Source organism: Macaca fascicularis, chromosome 7 (assembly GCF_037993035.2).
Source record: "Macaca fascicularis isolate 582-1 chromosome 7, T2T-MFA8v1.1".
Taxonomy (NCBI): Eukaryota; Metazoa; Chordata; class Mammalia; order Primates; family Cercopithecidae; genus Macaca; species Macaca fascicularis.
In genome coordinates, this window is record NC_088381.1 from 28,130,899 (window position 1) to 28,152,052 (window position 21,154).

General features: G+C 40.0%; 1 protein-coding gene and 1 long non-coding RNA gene across 2 annotated transcripts in view; both read left to right on the forward strand.

Annotated features, from left to right (window-relative positions):
- The window catches only part of LOC135971799 (uncharacterized), a 58,305-nt gene extending 50,390 nt beyond the window's left edge, over window positions 1-7,915 (forward strand). The window contains exon 4 of the long non-coding RNA XR_012414975.1: window positions 7,695-7,915. This is a non-coding gene — a long non-coding RNA (uncharacterized lncRNA). The remainder of the gene's footprint in view (window positions 1-7,694) is intronic.
- A 298-nt stretch (window positions 7,916-8,213) lies between these two features.
- The window catches only part of SCG3 (secretogranin III), a 37,552-nt gene continuing 24,611 nt past the window's right edge, over window positions 8,214-21,154 (forward strand). Inside the window, exons 1-7 of the mRNA XM_045395462.3 lie at window positions 8,214-8,609; window positions 9,287-9,339; window positions 9,848-9,893; window positions 9,987-10,202; window positions 15,113-15,255; window positions 16,065-16,214; window positions 19,017-19,194. Coding sequence (XP_045251397.1) covers window positions 8,528-8,609; window positions 9,287-9,339; window positions 9,848-9,893; window positions 9,987-10,202; window positions 15,113-15,255; window positions 16,065-16,214; window positions 19,017-19,194 — 868 coding nt within the window. The 5' untranslated portion in view covers window positions 8,214-8,527. The remainder of the gene's footprint in view (window positions 8,610-9,286; window positions 9,340-9,847; window positions 9,894-9,986; window positions 10,203-15,112; window positions 15,256-16,064; window positions 16,215-19,016; window positions 19,195-21,154) is intronic.

Genomic DNA, 21,154 nt, shown 5'->3' on the forward strand with positions numbered 1-21,154 from the left:
TCCTCCAGCTGTGGAAAAGAACCTCTTCATCCGAGGTCATACGGGGAAGGCTCACACCCAGTGACTGATCTACACAGAAATATAAAAGCTGAGCCCTCCCACCCCAGCTCAGCACAGCTTTAAAGAGTCCTCTCATCTTTAGAATTCCTTGTAGGTTTGGCAAGTTCTTCTATCGAGACTGCATTGCAGCTCAATTTGTCCCTCTGCCAAATCCTACTTCCTTCCCATTCCTTCTCTTCCATAGGAGTTGGTTCAAGAGCACTCCCTAACAAGCTTCCTGCATACTAATTTCCACTTCGGAGTTGGCTTTTCAGGAAACCCAACTTGAGACAGTGGGACTTCCTAAGAACATGACTTTTGAGCAGAGAGATGATGTACGTAGGGGATTGAGTCAAGGAAATTTCTAGAGGAAGAGCATTCCAGGAAGAGAAAACAGCAACTGCAAATGTCCTGAGGTAGAAGAAGCAGGCCTGCTGTGTGTGAGCAAAAGCAAGGAACCTAACATGGCTGAATTAAAAAAAGCAAGGGGGACAGCAATAAAAGATGAAATGAGAGTTAATGCAGGGAGCCAAAAAGTATAGAGACATATGCAACATTTAAGAACCTGGCTTTTTCTCAGAGCTGCTTCAACTTTCTAGGCAAGATTTCCACATATTTTTAATCTTCCAGAACCATGAGTCAGGTAAGCGGATTAAACCCACATGGAGCAAGGAAGCCTTCATGCCACATATAAGAGGGGCTCCTAAGCCACCATTACCAGGCACTTGAGAGCCCAGCTTTGGATGATGGTCTAATGCTACTGGGCCAGAGTTTCATCAGTCTCTAGGTCATTGTTTTTCTTTGGGAAGACTTTAGAAGCTCCCTCCAGAGAATCTAACATGGAGCCAAGACAAGGAACAAGAACTGTCACCTTGGTCCATTGGAGACTGCCTGCATCTGGACATTGATTCCTCAGTCCCGTGGTATCATCTTTTACCAAATAGGATCTGATACAACTAGATAGAAGCTGCTTCCCACTGTCCATGGTTGGGTTGACCTCTAGGGAGAAATTCTCTTTGAGTTATCACATCCAGGCCCCAGATACTGATGTAGAGGAAATACTGCTTCATGGAATCTGAAATTTAGAAACTTAGATTTAGAAATTTAGAAACTCTCTTAAAATCTATAGATAAGAACTTTAAAAGGGGCCAGGTGTGGTGGCTCACACCTGTAGTCCCAGCACTTTGGGAGGCTGAGGCGGGTGGATTGCTTGAGCCCAGGAGTTTGAGACCAGCATGAACAACGTGGCAAAACTCCATCTCTACAAAAAAAAATTAGCCAAGTTTGGTGGTGCATGCCTGTGGTCCCAGCTACACAGGAGGCTGAGGCAGTAGGATTGCTTGAGCCCAGGAGGTTGAGACTCAAGTGAGCCAAGATCATGCCACTGTACTCCATCCTGGGTGATGGAGCGAGATCCAGTCTCAAACAAACAAACAAACAAATCCTTTTTATAACATTAAAAAATAAATCCAGAACTTAAAATGGGAATCCTGCCCTGTGGAGCCCTCTCACTGTGTTCATGAGGAAGAGAAATGGAGAGCTAAGGTCTGCCATGAGTGCTGGGGTGATGCTTAGACTGTACCCATTTCTACATATCCCCAGCCAGTCCATTTCAGTTCCTTTAACGGATCTGCCACAACTAGGCAAAGCAGGACCTGCATAAAAAGCCGCTGTAGGTGCCTAAACACCAAGTCAAAAATTCTTCCAGACCGGCCTTCTTCCTAGCACTCTGGTTCATCAATTCACTGAGTTTCCCTGCCCCTTTAAGCAGTGAGCTCTGGTTCTTGCTTTTGGATCTCTTGCCTTGGTGACACAATTTATGCTATTGATCACAACTCCAATCATGCCTTCCTTTAAGACATGATTCTTGGTACTTGTTCATCATCTTCACTCACTATAACCATGGAGCAGAAACAACTCATGCTCCAAGCCCACCACACCTAATGACAGAGGAATCCCAATTCCTGCCACCCTATAATAGTCACAGTAGGCCCAGAGAGCAGTGATTTCGTGGAGCCCCTTACCTTGAGCAAAGTCTCTAATTCCTTTACCCCTGCCACATTCCTGTGCTACTAATCAGCATCTGCATGACCTGCAGGACAGGAGTGAGTCAGGGTGGGTGCCCGTCTCCACCTTGTCCTCTACCTGACCTCAGAGTCCCAGGAACAATGACTCTGGTGCACCTACTGCTCTGTCACCTCTGCACAACCCAGAGAAAGGTGCCTTCCAGCAGCCAGAGGCCAAGCTTCTGATGCTTACTGTCTCCTCCTCAGAAATCCAGATGATCTTGACCAGCACTTCTAAGAGTTTGAAGTAGCTCACTCAGGGCCAGCCTGACCACCACACTAATGAAGGGGGTCAAGAACGGCCTTAACTTCATGCAAGCTGAACACACATTGCATGACTAATACCTTGTGAAGGTTCACAAGGGAGTACATCCCCTCTGTATTTTAGCAGATTCCCCAAGGCTGCACCCTATAGAAAGAAACACCACTTTGTACCTTTTATCTCCCTGCCTGATAACCCCCATACCTGCATCACTAAACAGGGAGAAGAACTAGAATAGTTTCCTATTCCAAATTCCTACTACCACAAATCTCAGCTCCAGAGCCTCACAGGGCAGAGGGCAGGTGCTAACCTGAGGAGCATTTGGGAAGTCTTAGCCCACCTCAAGCATGCCCGTGTCTACCTGGCAGCATTGTCCCTGGAAAATGAGGGAATGGGCGGGGCTGATGAGGAATTTGTGCAGTATGGTCACTTGAAATACACTCGTGGAATACACCTGGAAAAAAGGTACCAAGGCTTATGTAAGAGAACTGCTGTAGATTCATGAGATGATAAGATTCCATTCAACAAACATTTATGACCTCTTTACTACATATGCTAGGCACTGAGGTAAATAGATGAGTACTGACAAGCCCCTCCTCTCTAGGAGGTCACAATGAAAAGGACATAGAAGTAATGACAGTACACTGTGAAAAACTGTTTAGAATGGCACTCAAGTAGTAGCAGAGTGTCAGAGAAGACAAAAAAACCCTCCCACCAAATTTTAATTTCCCTTCCACTGACCTTATCACAATGTATTCTCACATCCCAAATGAAAAGAGTTTATTACGATTGTCTGAAACATAATGGAATATGAAACATTATAGTATATAAACTGATTTACATAGACTATGTTATATTATTGTTCTTTTCTGATTATAAAACAGCATAATACTTACTCATGTTGAAAATTTAAAGAGCTCAGAACTGCGTAATGAACAAAGAAAAATCCTAACCAGGTAACCATTGTAAATATTATGGGAAATAGACTTCCAAATAAATTTCTAGGTGTGAGCATGTGCACACACACACACACACACACACACGCACACACACACACTTTTTTGTTGTTGTTTTGTTTTTGGGGCAGGGTCTCACTCTATCAACCAGGCTGGAGTGCTGTGTTGCAATCATGGCTCACTACAGCCTCAGGGCTCAAGCTACCCGCTCACCTCAGCCTCCCGAGTAGCTGGGACTACTGTCATGCACCACCATGCCCGGCTTATTTATTTATCTATCTATTTATTTATTTTGTGGGGGTGGGAGAGATGGGGTCTCCTTATGTTGCCCAGGCCAGTCTCAAACTCCTGGACTCAAGAGATTCTCCTGCCTCAGCCTCTGTAAGTGTTGGGATTGCAGGCCTGAGCCACTGTGCCCAGCCACACACTCTTTTTATAATAGGAATCACATTGCTGATAGGCAACCTGATATTTTCACTCAATAATGCTAACTCATTTTAAATACTGTATTTAATGGTGTAGTGAGCATCTGTTGTTTTTTGTTTACTTTATAGCCTCACCCTGATTCTTTCTGGCAAGTCATTCTACCCTTATGGTTCTTGAGTGAACCCTCAGTCATAGTTCTTACATCTTCCTCCTATGGCCCCGAGGGTAGGTGACTGACCCAACCTGGTTCAACTATGGTACAAGCGAGATAAGTGAACAAGAAAAGTTTACTACTTTCTCCTCCTACCCACTCTCAGATTTATTTCTGGCCCTTTTCACTCTGTAGGTGGCCTATATGATCTTGTCATTTGGGCCTACTTTCCCTATTCACATGCCCTTTTCTTTTCATTTCCATGCCTTCACTTTCCTTAAGTCTTGTTATTTGCTCATTTCCATTATTCTTTGTCATTTAAACTTTCCTGTGATGGTGACTTTCTAGATTTCACATTTATTTCTCCTTTCGTCTATATCAGCAGCCACCTCTAGTGCTAGCATCCTGTGTCGGTCTCTTTCACAGCAACAGATCCATTCCTATAACGCTGTAACTGCGAGGGCCTTGCCAGCTCAGGCTCTCTATTCTTAGCCCTTTTATGAACATCTCTTCTGTGAGACTACGCCTTTGTAATGAAAGTGTTGACTGGAGAATTGTACTGACAGTGTCATGATCCTCCAATGTGGGATAGCCATCAGCATTTGAAGGATATGCATTTGAAGACCAAAGGTAAACAGGAAACCCTCCATCCCTTCATTTATTTAAGCAGATGGATACCTAGACCCTGTAAGAAGGGCTGAGAAATCAAAGATGAGTGAAACAAGATCCTTTCCTTGAAAAATTCACAGTCTAGTGTGGTAGAAAGACAGATATGTAAGCATGTAATTACAGTGAGAGATATAATTTTATAAATATATGTACAAAATGTTTTCTTAGAAAAATGTGCAACAACAGGACATGCCCCTGAAGTTTGCATTGGTTATCACTATCAGATATTTCCCCTTTTTTCTTATCTGTATTTTCAGAAGTTTTTCCTTCAATATGTATTTATCATTTTGGAACTAAGGAGAAACAAAGCATCTACACAAAGTAGCATGATGGGATATATGCCCAACTGGGAGTGTGCATGGTATCCTGAGGAAGCAATGATCTCATCTAGGAAGTCAAAGAAAACCTTGCAACATCTGCCTTTCCATTCTTACTCATATGGGTCTCTCACATGTCAACCAAATGCAAAGCATGACCTTTGGATCCTGGTTCAAGTAAACCAACTGTGAAAATATTTACAGTATGAGGCAAGTGGGGGAAATTTGAATCTGACTGGATATTTGATGATACTATGGTATTATTGTAATGAGGAGGAGGTATGTTAAAAGCATTGCAGTAATGTTAGAAAAAAAATCCTTATCTTTTACATAAATATACTGACATACTTTGACATACTTATGGATGAAATGATATGAAGTCCGGGGTTTTCTGTTTGTTTGTTTGTTGTTTGTTTGATGGAGTCTCTCTCTGTTGCCAGACTGGAGTGCGGTGGTGCGATCTCGGCTCACTGCAATCTCCGCCTCCTGGGTTCAAGTGATTTTCCTGCCTCAGCTTCCCAAGTAGCTGAGACTGCAGGCGCCCGCCACCACATCCAGCTAATTTTTGTATTTTTAGTAGAGACGGGGTTTCACCATGTTGGCCAGGATGGTGTTGATCTCTTGATCTTGTGATGATGTCTGGGGTTTTAAATAAGTAAATAATTCACTGGGGGTATGAAGTAGATGGAAATATAGAATAAAAATAATGGTCAGAGTTAATGATAATTTAGGTTGGGTAGTGGATTCATGCATGCTTATTTCACTATTTCCTCTACTTTTGTGCTTGAAATTTTCTACAAAAATACAATAATAATTAATATATTTTTTCTGTAATAAATGAAAACATCCTACAAATGTCTGTATCTTCAAGACTTAGCCCAAAAATCATATTCTCCACTAGTGAATGAGCACACCACAATTGTTCCATTTGTGTGGACAAATGAACAAGCAGCATTGAGAAACTCACTGTGCATTGTACATTGTCAATTTAATAATTATCTGATCTGTGTCAATGCTATTTGTCTTGTAATTTCAACATATATTTTCATATTCCATGTTTATAGTGTGCTCACACATAAGAATCAAATATTTTAATCTTTTTATTATTAATAAAAGGGCTGTCTTCTCTTTGAAATCTTTCCTGACCATTCATTCCACTATTTGGACAGACTCTACTTGAACTTTGCACATACAAAAAGGACACTTAACACAGTTTTGTGCTTATTCATTCACTTATATTTAAATAAGAATAGTGTGTTGCATGTGAAACCTGTTCACCAACTAGTTGTTGTTATATTCACAATCCTTTCTCTCTACTAGGCTATAGTGATATAGCAGTGACTAGTGTCTTACTTGTCTTTGTACAGCCAGCAACTATCTCAATACCTGGTACATTTTAGATGCTCAATAAACACCTGTTAAGCAAATTGATGAATAAATACAATTTAGGATTACTCCATTCACAGATCTATACCAAGTCCAGTGGGATCATCCGTAAGGCTGAATAATGTAAACTAATTCATGCCTATGGTTTACTCAATGCTCCACCAATCATTTGATCAGAAACATAACATGATCCTAGATTTAGTGTCCATTTAACATAATCACTTTAAATCCAAATGGCAGAGAGAGATAAAATACCCTTTTTCTTTCAGGCAAGCAATGCAATGTACTCAACAGATATTCCTGACCTTCATTCCATCCTGAGTGTCTCCCAATTGCAAACATATATTGAGGAGACAAGTGAGTCAGAAATGGGACAAAGGACAAAGTGAAACTGAGGGATTAGGTCAGTGAGTCTCAGGATCAGTGAATGGCTATTTCAGATAACATTGGGTAATGTTTCGTAAAAGCTGAAAACATTTCATGACTTATTTTCTTAGGCTGTATCAAAATATTCTTGATATCAAAATGACTAGTTCAAAACATGTACCCATTTGATCTTCATAATAAGAGTGTGAGGTAAACAGAGCCTGTCATTTCCATCTTAAAGAAAAGGAAACTAAGGAAATGTACCCTTCATTCAGCTGGGATTTAAAAATATGACTTAATTTTTTAATGCAGTATAATGGGATAATAATGCTGTGCTATCACTGCCAAGAAAGAGCTTTTTTGTTTTGGAGGAGCTGTTAGATTTAGAAGTACTCTTTAGATCCTGAAAGGAAGTATTTGAGTGACTTCCAAACTCAAAAACCTCCAGAGCGAGGGAGATTTGTTTGTCAGCTTGGTTGTTTGTTTGTTTTTAGGTACTTGAATAACTTCCTCCTTGAAAAGGAGGGTGCAGAAATCAAAGGCCTGATTGTGCTGAATCCTTCTCTTTGGTCATTATTCAGACTGGTTCCCAGCATGCCGCAGTCCAGAGGAAAAGGTCCAAGTTCTGTTTAAAAATCAGACTAAAGAGCTTACTCAGCACCCTGCTCACATTAATGTTGCTTGTTTTCATTATTTAAAGTCTTTTGATAGTTCCTTGTATGCAATAACCTTAGGCTTCTGGGAGTATTCTTAGAACATAGGAAGCACCTCCCTAACTTAGTAAAGAAGAAAAATGCTTTTCATGACTATCCGCTCTCTTGAAGGACCCCTGAAACAGCCAGGTCTTTGGGCATAATTAAATTCTGGGCAAGATTTTACAGAAATGCAGCTTCTTTTTTTCTAATTTAGTTTTGTGGTGTGTGTGTAAAGTGGGGGAGGTTCCACTTGGTGGGGAAAGCAGAATTTGCCATTGCTGCTCATCTACTCAGGACTGATGCAGACATTCATTCTTAGGGGAATAGGCAAAAAATTGTTTTTGTTGTTGTTGTGTTTCAGCATCAGAGAGTGAGAGTGTGTTGCAGCAATCTGACTATTTGGAAGACTGCTCCTTGAATTTCCCAATTCAAAAGACTCGGTAGAGCTGAGGGATGCTTGATACGTCAACACAGACCACAAAAGGCAGGACTTTTCTAAAGAGATTAGAATTATATCTACCTTTTGGGTACACGAGGTGAATGGAACGAAGGGATTCTGGAACAGATATCCCGAAAGAAGAATCGCAAAGCAGAACTCCTCGCACAAGGTTATCTAAATCTCCTTGACAGGTGTACACGCAAAGAAGGCATTTGGCCCTTGAGGTAACGTTTACTTGGGAGGTTAGGACAATTCTGTCACGCTTAGGGCAAGCCAGCTGACCCTGAGCCCAGGAGCACCCTAGGACTGCAGCACAGAAAATACGCCAGCTGGCCGGTCGCTCCTCCTTTGTTCCATTCCCGGGGGATTGGAGTAGCGTTGGAGTCACTGACGCCATCCCCTCCCGCCTCTGGCGTTCATGGAGCATGCGCTTCCTCCCTCACTTCCTCTCCAGGAGGGAGCGAGAGTAAAGCTACGCCCTGGCGCGGCCGTCTCCGCGTCACAGGAACTTCAGCACCCACGGGGCGGACAGCGCTCCCCTCCACCTGGAGACGTGACTCCCGCGTGCCCCAACCCTGCTAATCCATTGACCCCCGAGTGTCAGAGATCCCGCGGCCGCCCAGTCCCGGCCCCTCTCCCGCCCCACACCCGCCCTCCTGGCTCTTCCTGTTTTTACTCCTCCTTTTTCATTCATAACAAAAGCTACAGCTCCAGGAGCCCAGCGCCGGGCTGTGACCCAAGCCGAGCGTGGAAGAATGGGGTTCCTCGGGACCGGCACTTGGATTCTGGTGTTGGCGCTCCCGATTCAAGCTTTCCCCAAACCTGGAGGCAGCCAAGGTATGTGAGCACTTTTCTTCTTCCTACCTTCCTTTTATTTCGCCACCAAAAGGTAAAGTTTGGTATAATAACATGAGCTGTAAATCACCCTGCCTCGTTTTCTGATCAAATCATATACATGAATACGGACAGAGAAATCAGTTCGAATTTAGAGACAGAAGACAGATTTTTTTCTTCAGTTTTAAAATGATAGAGCAGTAATATGGATTGTTTTTAAAGATCTTATTTTGAAAAGGGAAGGGAATCTTTTTCACCTAAAGTGGCTCGGATTTTTTCCTAGTTGCCTTACAACCTTTCTCAGATAGTCTATTCATTATATAGGCAGTATATGTTGAAAGAGCTTTTAGTGTGCCAATAATACCAATCCAAATTATGCTCTCTCTAGTTGAGAAGAGCTGGTAACCCTAGTGTTAGAACTATATGTTAAATTTCTGATCAGAAAAAAAAAGTGTGATTCTGTCAGCTCAGGAGATACACAAAGATAATAAACAAGGCAATATTGATAATTACTGTTATTGTATAATCTTGATAATCTTTGTTAGTATTTGTTTCATAGTCATCCAAAAATTATTTCTCCTAATGTTTGTTTTTCCTTTTTATAAAGATTTTATTTAATAAGAGGCATATTTTGTCTTTCAATGCACAATTAAATTTATATTCACGTGTGTTTATTCTAGACAAATCTCTACATAATAGAGAATTAAGTGCAGAAAGACCTTTGAATGAACAGGTAGGTCAAAAGTAACATTATGAATGCTATTTCATTTTGATTTAGTTATTATTATTTAATGTAATTATGCTGTGACATTTTGGTCATTTTGAATTTACAAACACCAGGAACTTAATAGTTAATTGACAGCAATTAGGATGGGAAATCTAGTTTTGGTAAATTCTGTGCCCTAGCAGTTATTTATATTGAGTTCTGTATATTGAATACATAGAGTAGCTATATAATAACCCAGTAAGCTCAGTATCACATCCACTCTGTTGTAAGATTGCCTAATTTACCAGAGATTTCTCTTTCACCAATATTATAGGAGAAAGGAATTAACACTTACTGAGCATCTGCCCTTAATTTTATCTCATTTAATAATTATAACAGTGCTCTGAAATAGGAATTATCCACATTTTACAAACAAGAAAATTAAATCCCATGGAGAGTAAATCATTTGGCTCTCATACTTGGTAAGTGGTGGAGCAATGATTTTAAACCAGGTCTATCTCCTGTTTGTTCACAGATTGCTGAAGCAGAAGCAGACAAGATTAAAAAAACATATCCTCTAGGTAAAAAGAAATCATGTTGATGTTAATTTAAATAATGTAGGCTATGAGAATCTGAACTAAAATGGCTGTGTTGGTTTGGGGCTTTTCTTCCAGAAAACAAGCCAGGTCAGAGCAACTATTCTTTTGTTGATAACTTGAACCTGCTAAAGGCAATAACAGAAAAGGAAAAAATGGAGAAAGAAAGACAATCTATAAGAAGCACCCCACTTGATAATAAGTTGAATGTGGAAGATGTTGATTCAACCAAGAATCGAAAACTGATAGATGATTATGATTCTACTAAGAGTGGATTGGATCATAAATTTCAAGGTAAATGAGAAAAAAGAATTTTTGTTAACGTGGAGTTCCCTATAGTGGGTTAAGAGAAAGTCCAATATTTTAAAAATATCTTTTAAACATTCATAATCCTTTATTAGTCAAGTCAAAAATTGAGATAAAGCATCTATTTACAATAATGTGTAAAGCCCCAGCTCCACAGAGTGCCAAATTTTATTTTCCCTTTAAAAATTCCTTTAGCGATGCTCTGAAAACATTTTTAATCTAGTATTTACATTTTATGTTATTAAATTCATTTGAACATTCAAATTTACTTTAAAAATTAGTACACACAAAATATCATAATTTTCAAATAATTAGATCAATAAAGTACCCTCCCACCCTACCCCAAAATGTGAAATATCCACTATTTCCTTTTCAATGTTTTCTCCTAGTCATATCCTTTCTCTGTAGGTCATCCTAACCTTTACATGGCTTCAATTACATCTATATCCTGATACCCTGTATCACTAGGCCAGGCTTCTCTTAGCTATACACTTATTTATCTGTTTACCTATTTGACAGTTTCCCTTGGCAGTCTCAGAAGCACCTCAAATTTAGCATGCCCATGATTAAATTCATAATCTGTGTCCACCTCACAACCTAGCTCTCTTAGAGTACTGTTTCTTTAGGAAAGACACTACTATCCATTCAGTTTTTTAAAGACAGAAATCTAGGATCAAACTACTTATCTTTTCCGTCACCTTTCAAATTCTAATCTGCCAAAACTTACTAATTTTATGTCTTATGCATCTCTCAATTGTTTTTCTCTATACTTGTGCAAACTCCAATCCTTGTCCAAGCTCCAATTATGTCTCATGTAAACTATTGCAAAATCTACAGTTCTCCCAGCAACCACCCTGCCTCTCCCCAACTCATTCTTCATTTGGCAGCCAATGTGATAGTTTCCTGACTTGAAGTCAGGAGTTCAAGACCAACCTGGCCAACATGGTGAAACCCCGTCTCTACTAAAAATACAAAAATTAGCTGGGAGTGGTGGTGGGTACCTGTAGTCCCAGCTCCTCGGGAGGCTGAGGCAGGAGAATCACTTGAACCCAGGAGACAAAGGCCGCAGTGAGCCAAGACCACGCCACTGCACTCCAGCCCAGGCGACGGAGCCAGACTCCGTCTCAAGCAAACAAACAAAACAGGAAAACCAAAGTCCTTAATGAAGCTTGCATAGTCCTGCATGGACTGCTTCCTGACTACATTTCTAGGTTCATCCAGCACACATAACCTGATAGAAACCTTGTCCTTGCCCTTCATGGCACTTCATAAAGTTTGTAATCTTACCTTCATAAGTGTGACTATCTATGATTAATGCCTTTCTCCAAAACTAAACTGAAAACTTCATTAGAGACATTGTAACCCCAGTGCCTGGAAGCCCATGAATTTATTGAATAAATTTATGAAAGAATGAATGAACAAATGAAATAACAGATGAGGGAATAAATGAACTGCCATACCTAGGCATTAAGGAGGAAAGTATGTTTTTCATTTTGAGAACCAGTGCTTAGGAGTAAGTACAGGTTTCTTCCCTGTCCTTATTCTGTTCCATGGCTACAGGAGATTTATGCTGATTATCTCTGACAGAAAACAACTGACGATTAAATATATGACTTTTATATGACGATTAAATAGTGGACTTTCATAGGACATAATGACCTAGGAGTATTCCAAAGTGTCTTGTGTACCTATGAAGTGGAATGGAGGCAATGGGTATATATTTTGACATATATCGTATGCCATGCTACTTAGGGAAATTTACTTTTTAAAATCTTGAATTCAACTTTTTTACCTAAAATATTGGGACTACAAATAGACACTGATTATAACTGCAGACAAATCAGATTCAACCACTGCAACTGAAGTGATCATTTGATTTAATAGAATAATCTAATATTGAGTTGGCTGGATTGGTCAAACTGGTTGTACATGCAGGCAGAGACATAGATCTGTTTTTGATCTGACTACTAACTTGAGCAACTAATTTTTTAACTGTTCAACATTTTATTACCATCCCAAATATGTTTGGAACTACCAAGTGCTAGTCCTAATGACTTCAGGTTTACTGTAGGAGGTATTAACTCCACTCGAGATCACAGAAAAGACCGGCCAGGGTTCTTGGAGACAATGATTTGTGAGTAAGCTTCTGGTCTCCCCTTGTGCTCTGGAAATCCTGAAACCAGGGGGTTTTGGCCACCAAGTTGAATACAGCCTCAGATGCATGTAGACTTCATCCCAGAGGGGAAGGTAAAGGAAGCTAACTTCTGCCAGATGTGTTCCCATACCTACTCTTGCCTTTGGGAAGCTTCCAAACAGGTTTGTGCTACAGGACCCATCAATTCTCCTTTTCACTGTTTTCTATAGTATGCACAATTTAGGATCTCTCCAAATTTCTTTTATAAAGCAGTGCTTTGGGCCTCCTGTATGCATTCAAATATTTATTGAGCAATTGCTACGTATTGGACTATGAGCTAGACAATAAACCCTGTGTAGTCAGGGAGCATGCCTAACTTTTACATCACTCTATTTCCAGTGTCTGACACATAGTAAGGCTTCAATTAAAATATATTGAACAAATGAATGTCAAGTGCTATGTTAGATGCTAGGGATTCAAAACATAACTGGGCAGATGATGACTTGGGACATGACCCTTTGACATTCACTTAGAATGTTGTGGCTACTTAACAAAAGTTATGTGTTAAACCCATGTTTGGCTCCCTTCTGGGAGTCTATACATGGAGGGTGAAATACCCCTTCATGAGCAGGAGGGAAGCCATTCTGGGTCATACTATCCATTTTAGAAGAGTGAAGGAAATCAGGGAAAGGTGAGGAGCAATGGTCACACGTTCCACTGTTTACCCCATCCAGCAAAGCGCTGCTAGGGGAGACCTAAGTTCCTGGCTCAAGAGAGTACAGCGGTGTAGCAGAGCAAAGTCTCTTCAGTGGGTTACTAACAGCCTCCCTGTTGTGAAGTAAATGGACTGAAAAACAGTCATCTCAGTTATTTTCCAGGTTTAGCAGGCAACCAATATTCCTCCTTTTACGGATCCTGAGGGATAAGTGGGAAGGGAAATAAATTCTTCCACCTCTGCATAGACTGGGGCAGTTTCTGCTCTGTGTATTCCCGAGAGCCTGACTTGCAACCCACAAATGGAAAAATCAGACACATAATAGTGAGTCTCTGCTTCTGAAAAATAGATGATGAACCAAATTTTCAGTCAGCCAGGAGGAGAACTGATTTTATGTTTGTTGTTTGTTTGTTTTGTTTTTCTTAGGGGCTTTTCTGCTTTTTTGTCTGTCTGGTACTCAGCTCGAAGGGCTCATGGCTCATGCGCTGGCCAACAGCTCGGCAATTTTGTACTGACAGAGAACTTCCAGTCCTCCATGTATACTTACTCCTACTCATTTTCCTAAGCTTCTTTCCAAACAAGAAGAAGATATTCTGCCTGAGGCAGCATATACCTCTATTTTCATAGAGTCTGAAAGAAAAGCCAAAGGAGATATTCCCTGTCCAAATCTCCAAAACCCATGGAAGAAAAGAGCAGAATCAGAAGAGAAATACTAGGTTCTTCTTTCTTTGAGTGAGTGTGATGAGGATTGTCTGGGCAGAATCTGGCCAGAGATTCAATTTCCATTTTCTCTAGAAGATAATTGCAGTTCCTTTATTTCAAAATACAAATATATCGTGCATAATAACAATAATACTTTAGCTTTCATATATTAAGTTGGTGCAAAAGTAATCGCGGTTTTTGCCATTAAAAAGTAATGCCATTAAAAGTAATGGCAAAAACCGCGATTACTTTTGCATTGACCTTAAGTACTTTTCAATCTAAAAGGTACTTTTACATTTTATTTCATCTGATCTTCACAACAATCCCATGAAATAGATACCTTATTAGACTCCTTTACAGTGATCCAAGGATATAGCTAACCAGAGATATCACTGGGGCTAAAATTCTGATCTTTCCAGTCTTCCCGGAGGAAACAGGGAGAATTAAGAGTCTTGTAAATTTGATCCATTCAATGTGGTATAGATTGGAGATGACTAATAATTGATTCCTGGAAGATCTCCATGGATGTGCTACAATGCTTCATTGCCACTAGCCCTTTCCCTCAGGATGGGCCCTTACTTTGGTCTGAAGTCGTATTGCCAAATGTATTTCTAGGAAAGCCAAGGGTACATATTAGCATGCTTCTCTGCAAAGATTTACATATTGCTTTGTGCAGATCTGTTGCCACATTTCAAAAGTTTAAATTCCAGGCACATAAAGTAAGTTCCCTGTTCTCTAAGAATGAGTCTTGTTACCTTAAGCTGCCTTTTTTACATAAAGACACTCTGATACAGGTTCAGTTAGAAGTAAATATTTATTTTAGGTGAGTCATAAAATCTTCAGTACACACTCTCTGATTCTGGGTGTGAGGTAGAGGTCCCTGCCCCTATCCCAGGAATTTGCCTGCAAAGGTAGTACATGTGGGGATATTACCAAACAATCTATTCCCTGTATGGAACTGAAATATCAAATCATACAATATATAGAAGGGTACATTGAATAATATGACATGCTATATAAATATGGCATACTATGTTAATAAAAGGTATAATATGGTTTGTATTGTTTGTGATAACAATAAATGGAGAGGGCTTTTGTGTTGCCTTTAGCTCTTCCTTCCTCTTATAGTCACCTAAGAAAGTTCCAGAATGTCCATTATCATACTAAGTTTTTAACATGAAGATCAATTTTATTTCAAACTAAGGGTTTCTGTGGACCAAGAACCACCATAAATACATCTCAAACATATCTGAGTGTACAAAAGTGAAGTACAGATTATAAGTATAATATGATGCATGAAACAGATCTATGATCACTATGGTGTGAAGTTGTGGTCGTTCTGTCTAGATGATCCAGATGGTCTTCATCAACTAGACGGGACTCCTTTAACTGCTGAAGACATTGTCCATAAAATCGCTACCAGGATTTATGAAGAAAATGACAGAGCAGTGTTTGACAAGATTGTTTCTAAACTACTGAATCTTGGCCTTGTAAGTCATGTGCATGGAAATAAACCAAATTCCCAGTGCAGTTTAGAGTATGCCAAGAAGCCAAGTCACTTGTCTCAAGTAGCCAAGTGTGTCTTCCTTTTACTAGGACCCATAGGTTTTAAGAAAAAGTAAAGCACTATTCTTTTTTTCTGGGAGTTTATCATCCATCAGAAGAACTAGGCAAGTAGAACTAGACACATGCCCCAAATGCCAGCTGCTTAAAAACCATAAGAGCCAGAGAATAGCTTATTCCAACTGGAGTAAGGAAAGGCTTCAGAGGAGAGGCTCATGAAGGAAGCTTAGAGGGATGGTTAGGATATGACCAGCAGAGGTAAAAGACATGTATGTGACAAAAAAGAAATAACAGGAGCAAAGGCATGTGATCTATATTTTAGAAACTCCAGGTGATCTCATTTGAATCCACCTCAGCTTGGCTCCTCTGCCCTGACGTGGCCCTGGCAGGCTTTATTAAGATGCTAATGCTGTGGGATGTCAAAGGTTATCTGACTGTGACCTAAAGCTGTGGCGGAGCAATGCGCCGGGTGTTTCTCAAAATATGTGGTCCATGGGTTTCAAGAGATAGGACTAACAGCTTGCATGGTGGGCCCAAATATACTTCTTCCAGGAGTGCTGAGCAATCCCTATAACAGCTAGTATGTGGTGCAGGCATAAGTGAGGGCTGTCTGAAAGATGGTTCAAAAGAGTCCTCTTTAAAAAATAGATGTTTGACTACAGTTTAGTCCGCATTTTTTTTTAAATCACAGGACTGGGAATATAGCAGTTATATATGTTTTGCCTTTTTATGACAGATCACAGAAAGCCAAGCACATACACTGGAAGATGAAGTAGCGGAGGTTTTACAAAAATTAATCTCAAAGGAAGCCAATAATTATGAGGAGGATCTCAATAAGCCAACTAGCAGGACTGAGAATCAGGCTGGAAAAATACCAGAGAAAGTGGTATGTATGAGTGTATACGTATCTGCATGGATGGATGTGTGTGTGTGTGTGTGTACTTCTATCTGTATAATAATTAGTGCCTTACTTGATACCAAGGAAGATTTGAGGTATGTGGCATTTTTAGCCCATTTATAGTCAGGTCAGTCATGTTGGCTCAAACCTATAATCCCAGCACTTTGGGAGGGTGAGGCGGGAGTTGAGACCAGGAGTTCAAGACTAGTCCTGGCAACATAGTGAGACCCCCATCTCTACAAATAAAAATAATTAGCTGGGTGTGGTGGCACAAGCTTATGGTCTCAGCTACTCAGGAGGCTGAGAGAGGAAGATCGCCTGAGGCCAGGTGTTTGAGGTTGCAGTGAACTATGATGGCACCACTACATACCAGTCTGGGTGACAGAGTGAGACCCTGTCTCAAAAAATTAATTAATTAATTAATTTTAAAATATGTATATGCATAAAATACCAAAAAGTTAAAAATATAAATGATCTCCACTTTGAAAATAATGTAAAGATTATGTTATAGTCTATTATTTGGTAAAGATTACATCTTATACCCCACAGTAAAATAATACATAATAATATGTGAAGTAACAATATCACATAATAACAACTATATGTACAGTCCCAGTGAACTGCAACCAAACATCTCACAGTTCCTTTGGTATCCAACATCTGTTCACAGCAGATGTCATCATCTGTGCCCAGTCCCCCCACAAAGAAGTGGGTTGACTAGATCGTCTGCTCCACCAGCTTTTGTGTTCCCCAGAGCCAGCTGCCTAATGCTGCCTCTCTGTTCTTGGCAGTGCTCTTCCACCTGCTCCTTCCCCTTTTCATTGGTTTAGATGCCTATTTACCCAGGCTGATTTCATCCTTCCTTCCCTTTATTGGACTCCTTGCCTCTTCATTTTTTCCTTGGCACCAACCAAGCTGCTGAGATCTTTCTCCCCACCTTGAATTCTCTTTAAAACTTTAGATGAAACTGACTATAGGGGGATATCAAATTCCTCATCTGTCCTTTGATTTTCTTCTATAAAGAACCCACACCCATGGCTCCTCATCTCCTCCAACATCTTATCTCAAATACAAAGACTATAGAGGCTGATAATTCTGTTTTAGAGAGGCTAGAAAATAGAAATTGGGTCTGGATTTTTTTTTTTTTTTTTACTGGGTAGCCTAAAAACTTTCCTCTGCTCTCCTTACTTCCAATCCTCAACAGCTGCCATCTTTTAAAGCAGCTTTTGAAGATTCACCCACTCAAAAAAAAAAAAAAAGTTCTAGATTTATCAAAAAAAAAAAAACCCTTATGACTTTCACCCAGGCTTACCAGTCTGAGCTAAAACTAACAACTAACATAGCTATTTCCATAATTCTTCACTCCCATTACATAATCCTATTCACCCATCTCTAAAATGTTCACATGCTTGACCTGTGTACTCATGTTACCTGAATGCATCAATGCAAATTAAATACAAATGAAATATTCTTTCAACAAATATTTATTGAATACCAACTCTGTACCAAGCACTGGAAATACCATGCCCATTTAAAAAGACATAATCCCTTAATCATGAAGCTCAAAGTCTAGTGGAAGAGGTAGATCGTGTTTAAATCATCATGTATTTTCATTACAATTGCATTAAGTGCTCTGAGGAAAGAAACATGGTTCTGTGAGACCTCAAAAAAGGAGCCTGACCTGGACTTAGGCTCAGGTAATGCTTCCCTAAGGAAGTAACTTGAACTGAGAACCGAAGGTCAAATAGGAGTTAACTTGTGAACATGAGAGGCAGCACACAGAGAAGGATGTGTGGAGTATCCAAGCAACTGAAACAAGCACAGTGTTGCTGGCACAGAAAGAAAGAGCAAAAAAAGAAGAGACTGGGAAGGTGGACCCGGGCCAGACCATGCAGTGCCTTATGAGCCATGGATGGACTCTGATCTTTATTGTAAGAACCATGAGAATTTTCTGGTCCCCTGAAGAATTTTAAGCAAAGGAGTTACATGATCAGACTGTTAAAAAGATAACTCTGGCTACAATGTGGAAACGCAGCGTTGGGCACAGATTTGGGGAGGGTGGTGTTGCAGCTAGCAGGTGAGAAACGAAGGCTGCTTGGACTAGAGTGGCATAGTGGAGAGAGAAACGTGCAAATTGGGGATAAATTTTGAAAGCGGGGCCAACAAGGCTACTGATTGATTGGATGGGGGAAAAGGAAGAAGAGGCAAGAAAGGCTCTTAAATTTCTATCTAGTTCACTGAACAGAGAATGAATCATTTACTAAGATGGGAGCCATGGAACAAATATCAGATGTGAGAGAAAGGATTTTGTACACTCATCCAGACAGCACTTAAATTGTACTCAGAAATTCCCAAGTATGACTGCTCTGCTAGGGATAGACATTCTAACAGGCTTTCCTGTATCCTGACACCAGCCCTCTTGGTGGATTCTGTGAACTCAAAGTTTCCCTCTTCATTAAAAGGCAATTTTTCGAGGAGAGACTCATGAGAATTTATGGAGGTAAACATGGTCAGAGAAGGAGCCCAGAAATTCCCCTTTTTCCCCTGAGCAGGAGCCAGGTTCTTCAGGGGATTTCCCTTGAGGTAGAGCTCCTTTCCCTAAGCTTCAATGACCTTTTCAAATGACAAGAGCACACATGTCTAGAAATGGGTTTGAACCTGCAGGAGCTTGCAAAGGTGGTGGAATTCTTTCTCTTCACATTTAAGGGCATCACAAAGGAAGGAATCAAGCTGGAGTTTCACTAGTTCTAACAAAATGTTTATTTTTTATTGATTTTTTCCCCACTGGAGACTCCAATGGCAGCAATTCAAGATGGTCTTACTAAGGGAGAAAACGATGAAACAGTATCTAACACCTTAACCTTGACAAATGGCTTGGAAAGGAGAACCAAAACCTACAGTGAAGACAACTTTGAGGAACTCCAGTATTTCCCAAATTTCTATGCATTACTGAAAAGTATTGATTCAGGTAACCACTGTGTAGTTGTGATTATGTGGAACAGAAAGAGGAATTCCAGGAAATGTGTGGGTGGGTTTTTTTCTTCCTGTTTTCAGTTTCCAAATATAATCTTCAATGACATACACTGTGGGCTTGGGGAAAACGGTTCACATCAATTTCTTTTTTCCAAAGGAGCATACCAGTTATGAAAATATTTAGGAAAGGATAATCAGGAAAGGTGATGTTTCTGGATAATTTAATCTTCTTGTTAACAGAAGGTTCATTTATTTGTTCAGCAAACAAATACTGGACACGTGTTATGTACAAGGTACCGGAAAAGACCTAGCACCAAGATGGATATGAACCAGGCAGTGTCCCTGCCCTTACCCAGTTCAACCTCAACTCTTATTGCAACTCTTTTTTTCTCAGCTTGATTGAGGTATAACTGGCAAACAAACATCGTATATATTTAAGGTGTACAATTTGATGTTTTGGTGCATTTATACATTGTGAAATGATTATCACAATGAACCTAACTAGTGTATCTATCACCTCACAGTTAACATTTTTTTCTTTTTTTTCTTTTATTCTTTTTGTGTGTGTGATGAGAACACTTAAGACCTACCCTCTTAGCTAATTTCAAGTACACAGTACAATACTGTTAACTATCACCACCATGCTGTACATTCTCCAGAATGTATTCATCTTGCATAACTGAAACTTCGTACCCTTTGACCCCAACACCTCCCCATTTTTCCCTTCCCTTAGCCCTTGGCAACTACCATTCTACTCTCTTCTTCTATGAGTTTGACTATTTGAGATTCTACATATAAGTGAGATCCTACAGTATTTGTCTTTCTTTGCCTGACTTTTTTTTAGTAGCATACATGTTGTCACATACACAAACACGAAAGTAGGAAGGAAATCCTGCCATTTGCAACATATCTTTCTTTCAAAGGCTTTACTCACTTTCCTTAATGGAAACAGTGTATGAAACCTAATTCAAAAGATTATTCAAGACTTCTTTATGAACAGTTTCAGCTTCAGCCTTTATGAACATTTTCACTTCAGAGTTAAAATGGAGAACATTAGACTGAAGAAATCCAGGAGCCTAAAACACACTTGGGAAATCATTTGTTTTTGTTTTTGTTTTTTAAAGCAAAGTCATTCATGCTGATCTCTTTGCTCCTAGGTGCACTGAGTTAACTGAGGATTCAGTCCATGTTTATTTTGGTTAATCTGCAAGGAGGATAATAATGTGCAATGTTTCTGTTGTTATTGTTCAAACAGATGCTCTGGACTGCCTTCATGGCTTTTCCTTTCCCTGTTCAAGGATTCAGCCCCAGATTGAACATTTATATAAAGACTTCTATAACTGTAATCTATTTCTCCCAAGAAGTGACCTTAAAATAAGCTTTCGTTTCTGGAGAACATCCTTTGTGCTTCAATTCCAGACATTGGCCAGATGGCACTGGCTACTCTGCTGGCTCTGCAGGGCTTGTACATCTTGAGGGTCCATTCTGAGCCATCTTGCCCCACTGGTTGGCAGATGCCCAACTCAGAACCTCTGTCATCCTGGTGAGTCACTTCTCATCAGTGAAGAGCACCAGCGTGATGCCAAATACTTCTATGGATGTGCCCTTGAGCAAATAATGTGATAGCCGAAGTTACTATTTATCAGTTCTTTTCCAAGATCTCTTCCCCTGCCTCTTCTCCCATTTTTCCTCCCTCCCAACCCATGACTTTGATGGCATTTTTAAAAATGCTACTGTATAAAATGTTCCTTATTCGTTTTTATCTTTCCATTTTCCTCACCTCATTTCTTATTGCCTTTATTTTCCCATAATTTTAATTTAAATATTTATACTGAGTTCTTTGCTAGCATCTGTCTTTCTTGCCCAGGGTCTCAACAAATTAAGAATGAATAAAGCAGGCAGGAAACCAAAATATCATCTCTGTTGCTGATAAACACGGGGCTGCAGAATGTAGC